This window comes from Amaranthus tricolor, chromosome 6 (assembly GCF_026212465.1).
Source record: "Amaranthus tricolor cultivar Red isolate AtriRed21 chromosome 6, ASM2621246v1, whole genome shotgun sequence".
Classification (NCBI taxonomy): Eukaryota; Viridiplantae; Streptophyta; class Magnoliopsida; order Caryophyllales; family Amaranthaceae; genus Amaranthus; species Amaranthus tricolor.
The window spans coordinates 24,785,931-24,792,821 of record NC_080052.1 but is presented as its reverse complement, the minus strand read 5'-3'; the positions used below and the strand labels follow the sequence as shown (position 1 = coordinate 24,792,821).

The 6,891-nt window shown below is 34.9% G+C and overlaps 1 protein-coding gene across 1 annotated transcript; it reads left to right on the top strand.

Moving 5' to 3' along the window:
* Positions 1 to 410: 410 nt before the first annotated feature.
* On the top strand, positions 411 to 6,652 carry LOC130816115 (uncharacterized). The gene is made up of 3 exons (XM_057682748.1): positions 411 to 560; positions 676 to 730; positions 4,221 to 6,652. The coding sequence occupies exon 3, from the start codon at positions 4,500 to 4,502 to the stop codon at positions 6,363 to 6,365; it is 1,866 nt and encodes a 621-aa protein (XP_057538731.1). The 5' UTR covers positions 411 to 560; positions 676 to 730; positions 4,221 to 4,499; the 3' UTR covers positions 6,366 to 6,652.
* The last annotated feature ends 239 nt before the right edge of the window (positions 6,653 to 6,891 follow it).

Here is a 6,891-nt window from a genome sequence, read left to right as displayed (position 1 = left end):
AATCAAATACGACAATAATGGTAAATTAAACGGAGCAGTGTTTTAGAATAACAACTACTCTTAGCTTGTGAGAGAGTGTCTCTTAAAGAGATGTCCTTAAACCAAGAAACCCACATTCTTATTTCCTCTCTAATTTGTATAAATAAATTATTTAACTTATATATCTAATACGTCTCTTAAAAAGACGATTTCTTACAATAATTTGTGTTAGAAAAGAGGTGTATCAATCAAAATGGACAAAAAGTAATTGACAAGGGGGCAAAAGAGTCTTCTAACACTGATACCATGACCGTCCCATCCCCCAAAAAGAATGCGTTGTCTCAATCAACCAACCCTATAAGGACATTTTCGAAATTTCACAAGATGCTTACGTCAACAAATAAGAATCTGAGCCGCTAAAAGATTCAATTGCTTCCGTTTATTCATTCATTTTCCACCAAAAACAATCTCATTACTTTCTCTCTCTTCTTTCTCTCTCTTTCTTTTCCTCTCTGCTTCAATGGTTTCTCTGGACCGATCTGCTAAACTTCATAGATCCTGAATGTCTCTTTCTTTTCCTGGTAATCTTATTATTAATCCTCTTTTTACTCCTTTTCTTTCTCCAATCATTTCTTTTGATTACGATTTGCTAAATCATAATTATTTAATTAATTTATTTTTTTGCTTGATTTTTAGGTATTTTTTTTGACCAGGAGAAATTTTATTGCGTTTACTGAATATCATTCCGAAGGTAAAATATGTATTCACTGTTCAGTTCTTAAATGGAAAAACTAGTATAATTTATAGATTTATCTATTCGTGTTAATTTTATATCTATAAAAACCACTCAGTTTTTGTTTGCTTATGTCTAATTTTTTTTTATTTTTTATATTTTTGAGTAATTGCTTTATGCTCATATTTGATCAGTTATTCCGTGATTTTTTTTTATGCAATATAGTTCTATGGAAAAGAATCTTTCTAATATCTTGATAAATTTGATTATTTGGAACTCACTCAAGATAATTTCATTAGTTGTACTGCCTGCATAAATAAGTTTAAGAATTTTGGTCACAAACTTTGACAATGAATTCTCATCAATTTATATGGAAAAATATATTTAGGTAGTATCTTGATAAATTCGTCTTAATATATATTTTTTAAATATTAATTTTTAGAATTTTTAAAAAATCATAATTAAAATTATTTGACTTTTAAATTTGCATACATATACGTAAAAAGTGAACGAGAAATAAAAAGAACAAATGAAAATTGGATGGAGTATTAGTTAATCTAAAATAGTTTACTAAAGGGTAACCTAATAATTCCAAGTGTGTTTTTATTTAAACAATTGAAAGTATTTTGAGAATATAAATTTAATTTTAGAGGTACTCAAATAGTGTTTAGAGCTACTCGAGTAGGGTGTATTCAATCGTATTTTAATTAAATATTCTATTTTTTTATACTATTCACCTATGAATTTTTGTTTGCATTTTATCATCACTCTATAAACTTAAACATAGTTAAATAAAATTTTATTTAGATTGTATCGATATAAATTTTATTAATATTAAATTTTTTAAAAAATTGATATTAATATTTCAACTTTTCACCCATCTGCTATGAATAAATATAATTTTGGATTATTTTTTAATAAATCAACCGTTGACTTTTGTTTGCTGTTGGCATACTAATAGGGTATGCTAATTGAAACTAAGGCCAAAGATTGAATTATTATAAAAAGAAAGTTATGCTGCTAGTAAACCAAGGGCAAAAGTTGAATTATTAAAAAATAATTCAAAGATGAGATTATTCACAACAGCTTGATGTAAGTTTCGATTATTAATATTAATTTTTCCTAAATTTTTTTAACTTTTTACTAATCAAAATTAAGAGGTATTTTTGACTGGTGATGAGTATAATTATATTTAATAAATTTTCCTTGTTTTTAATTTTTTGAGACAATGCAGTTTTTTTCACTATTTATAGGCTTCTTTAATAAACTTGGAGATGAATTCGCATGATAATAGGCGGGTTAATGATGGATTTTATTTGTGATTGACTGAAAAATAATTAACTTCAAGATAGATCTGAATTTATAATTGTGCTAGTTAAAGTATCACTGTTAATTTTAGATGTAATTATACTTATTTTTGTTGGGATGTCACTATTAATAATATGTATATATATGCCTAACAGTTTATTATGCGTGTTTAATTTGGGGAATTTATCAAAATATTGATATTGCTTTGTTTATTATGCGTGGGTTTCTTTGATTATGTTTGTTTTTAATCGTCATAGTACCTTGAAATTTTAGCTAGGAACTCATAATAGACCCCTTTGATATCCTAATAATACTATATAAAAAAGTATTTTTAAAAATGGTATTAAGGTTAGAAAAAATTGTTTAAATCTAAGAGACTGGTGATAGTTCAAATTATCATCAATATTTTAAAATTACAATAAGTACATTGATGAAAAAAAATCATTTTTAACAAGCAAAAATCAATTTTGATTATCCAATACGAGTTTTTATAGGTGAACATCAAGAGAAAAAGATATCAATATTGTAATTTTTTTATAGAGTCGGATGACATTATGTAATCAAAAGGTCATCCATCCCAGTCTCAAAAGCAACCTCTTGTAGACTTGCATGTAATTTTTCTCTCAATCACACTTTTGTGGTAGGACCCTTTTCCTGACAGTTACTATGCAGGGATATTTTGCGCATCGAGGTGCCCTTTAGTGAACATAAGGTTTAATAATTGGGTAATAGTATTTCAACAAGTTAAATTGATTTTGGTTATTAAATATTATGTGAAGCCAATTAGGAAATAAATTTGTCATAACCCAATTCTAATATTAGTTGAAGGACAAATATATTAGGGATAGAGGCAGACCCAAGATTTAAATTATGGAGGGGCCACATTAGTTGCCATATATTAAGAAGTTCATTGTTAAGTACTTTTGCTTATGTGCGTACATTTAGTACATTTCTTTGATTGGCCTCTTAACATATTTTTTAAAAAATTATTTTTTTCACTTAGAAATATCATTTTTTATTTGTTGAGGCCATGGCACCCTTATGCCCTTAGTATGTCTATGATTGACTAGAGATATAGGTAGGTGTGTCTTCTTTTTATTTCGTCTATGCTAATGAACGCTTCTTAAATGTCATTAAGTTGCTCCTTAGAAGCCTCCATAAAAGCTGAAATATTTAAAGCGACTCTTTTGAGAGAATAAGTTATTTTACCCTTTTGAGTTATGTTGTAAACTCACTGTTGGTGCTTGTATAATGTGTCTTCTCTTTGCACGTTAAACGTACACATGAACTTTTGCCATTGCTTTTCATGTCATATTGTATTGTATGTTGTGTTAGTTCTTTGACTTTGAAATTTCTGTTTCAATAACAGTTCGTTTGAATAAGAGATGTATAGATAGAGTGGGGACTATTCACTAGTTCCCTCATTTATTTAAGGGTTGTAAGAAAAAGAGGGCAGGGATCCATTTTCCTTCCTCTTTAATACACCATCATTCCTATATTAGAGAGATTTAGAGGGAAAACAACTCATGATATCAAAAGCTAACGTGACAAGAGGTCACAGGCTCGAATCTCTACCACCCCTCATTTAAAGTGGAATTTTTAGCACTAGGTATGTGGATGGTCTGTGCTGCATTCACACTTTTAGCCCAAAAGGTTCTCGGGTGAGGGGGCGTGTTAGAGTATATAACATATCCCGGGACCTGCACCATCAGCTTAATCTTTTGGTTGAGTTGGTCCCTTGACAGTATCGGGTTAATTATAGATGGTTAGACAGTCAGTTGAATTGGAGAAAGAAAGACTAGGTTAGTTAAAGTGAAATGAAGGAAGCATATTTTGTTGTCTCTTTTTTCTATAAATACCAAGAAGGCGAGAACATACGTGATGTGTATAATAAGAATCCTATGTCACATATTTTCTGTGAGGATTGACGTTATTCTATCTTATTGATTTCATGAGTAACCAGCATGCATTTCATTGCTCCTATACCAGAATTTAGAAATTTATAATTGATAAGAGGAGTCAAAGTGTGATTTTGTTTCTTTTTTTCTTTTCATAAGTATGCGCTTTCTTACTGTTTTGATTCGTGACCTTTCGTCTTGCTAGAGGACTTTTCTATTGGTTTAAAGTGTTGTTTCCCTCTTTGTGTTTTGAATTTATTTACTTATATTCGGCTAACGTAGGGAATTTTTTGCTATGCTAGGTTTAATGAACTTACTTGCCATGGGGCGCGTCAAACCTTTGCGTGTTGGGAAGGCAAGTTTTAGTATTAGGTTTGTGTTGAACTCAGCCTGACTAAGGCTGTTGCTTGACCAGTGTAATTTATTAATATGGATAGGGCAGACACTTCAGGTTTTGTAAGTGGTGGACGTTTCTTGTTGAAAGCTTTAGCTGTCATTGGTTTACTTTTTGTGCTTGCAATTGAAGCTTGTGGCTGAGACTATACTTCTAGTATTTGTACTTTCCGCTTTTCTTGAGATATATGTTGTTGAAGATGGATATGAATGAAAAGGGTGCATATTTCTCTCGCTCTAATGAATTTGCTAGAAATGACAACTTTGGGGATACCACTTTGCGGCTGGACTGCCTTGGCTATGGAAGAAGCAGTGGTTCCCAATTTTTGGATACACCCATGAATTCGGATGATGGTTGCAGGCTGGTTCTTGGATTGGGCCCGACACTGAGGGCATATTCAGAGGATAAACAGGAAAAAGGATCATCTTCATCGTTAATCCAAGGGTTGTCGGGTGATGGTGATTCAATCTTGAAGTTGGGACTTTCTGATGAATCTGAAAATATGTTTGGGTCACTGGAAATTTCTTCAACACATACTGGTATGAACTCACATGCTGATCCTCAATATGTTATTCCCTTGATCGATGAGGGCTCCACGTCTGCTAAGCTGTCAGGTGGTTACATTCCATCTCTTCTTTTGGCACCTAAAAGTGCTTGCAGTCAACCCCGTGTGCAGATGTGGGATATGTTTGATCTTGGCTCTAAATCCTCTTCTGAACTGTCTCAGTTGGGTTCTGAGCCTTCTAATACGACGAGTTGTACTCTGGGTACGATATCGGAGAATTCAACTACTCTTACATCTGTGGAAAATAGACCACTACATTCGAAAAGATGTCGTTTTATGGGATGTACAAAAGGAGCTCGTGGATCGTCGGGTTTATGTATTGGTCATGGTGGTGGGCAGAGGTGCCAAAAACCTGGTTGTAACAAGGGTGCAGAAAGCCGTACTGCTTATTGCAAGTCCCATGGAGGAGGCAGGAGGTGCCAGCACTTAGGATGCACTAAAAGTGCTGAGGGAAAGACTGACCACTGTATTGCTCATGGTGGAGGTCGTCGATGTGGGTATCCTGGAGGTTGCACCAAAGCAGCACGTGGGAAATCGGGGCTTTGTATTCGTCATGGTGGAGGTAAAAGATGTAAGGTGGAAGGATGCTCAAGGAGTGCTGAGGGCCGTGCTGGTCTTTGCATCTCTCATGGAGGTGGAAGGCGTTGCCAATTTCCAGCTTGTACGAAGGGTGCTCAAGGCAGCACTATGTTCTGCAAAGCACATGGAGGGGGAAGGCGGTGCATATTTGCTGGCTGTACGAAGGGTGCTGAGGGGAGTACTCCATTGTGCAAAGGACACGGTGGTGGTAAACGATGTATGTTTGATGGTGGAGGGATCTGTCCGAAAAGTGTTCATGGGGGCACCAACTTCTGTGTTGCTCACGGAGGCGGAAAGAGGTGTTCTGTTCCTGGGTGCACAAAGAGTGCACGTGGGCGCACTGATTGCTGTGTCAGGCATGGTGGTGGGAAGCGATGCAAAGTTGAAAACTGTGGAAAAAGTGCCCAAGGCAGTACCGACTTCTGCAAAGCCCACGGGGGTGGGAAACGATGCTGCTGGGGTGATGGAAAGTGCGAGAAATTTGCTCGGGGTAGGAGTGGACTATGTGCAGCTCATACTAGCATGGTTCAGCAACGAGAAAATAGGCGAGGAATGATTAGGGCTGGCTTGTTCCATGGGATCGTTTCAACGACCTCTTCCGCTATAGCCAGCAGCCAGGACAAGAACAATTCCGCATCTTTGGCGAGTGTTATATCTGAATCTGGAGATACATTAGGACGGCCAGCTAAACGACAACATCTCATACCCCCAGAGGTTCTGGTTCCCTTGTCGATGAAGTCTACCTCATCTTATTCCGTGCAAACAATAACGGGTGATCAAAACAATCGATGCAATGTCGATAATAGAAGAGGAAATTTCGAATTCCTGATTCCAGAGGGTAGAGTCCACGGTGGAGACCTGATGTCATTGCTCGGAGGAAATCTTGGTAATGCCGTGCATGGGATATGATTATGAACTGTAAAGAAACAAGGTAACCCCCTTTGCCCTTTTGAATTTTTCTTGTAATTGTGTATAAAGCAGTAAGTTATATGAGTATGACCTCTTGTACAAATTAAATAGTTTCTTTAAAACCATTGTATTTATTGTGGTGGTGACATTCACCCTGCATTCCTTACCAGAGTGAATGAATTGTATCTGTAAACTGTATGTCACTTTTTTTTTATCTTTTAATAACGTCACCACCTAAATTTGGACATCGTTTGATTTTTTGTGTACGATTCATTCATGGGCTGTTATTATTACGTTCAAGTTTGGTTAAATTTTCTTTTATTCTTGTTTTATACAAGATATATGTATCACTTTGTGGTGGGGTTTCTCCTTCTCCCCTTCTTGCTTCCTACGGGCATGTCTATTCAGGTTGGATCTATTAAAAATATTTTACGTCTGTCTTTTTGAATTTGCTACAAAAAGAAAATCGAAGTGAGTATTTTTTATATAGCATATCTATTCAAGTCGGATCTATATGCGTAGTAGT

Excerpts from the sequence above, each read along its gene's own strand:
- LOC130816115 (XM_057682748.1), top strand. The coding sequence starts at position 4,500 with ATGTTGTTGAAGATGGATATGAATGAAAAGGGTGCATATTTCTCTCGC.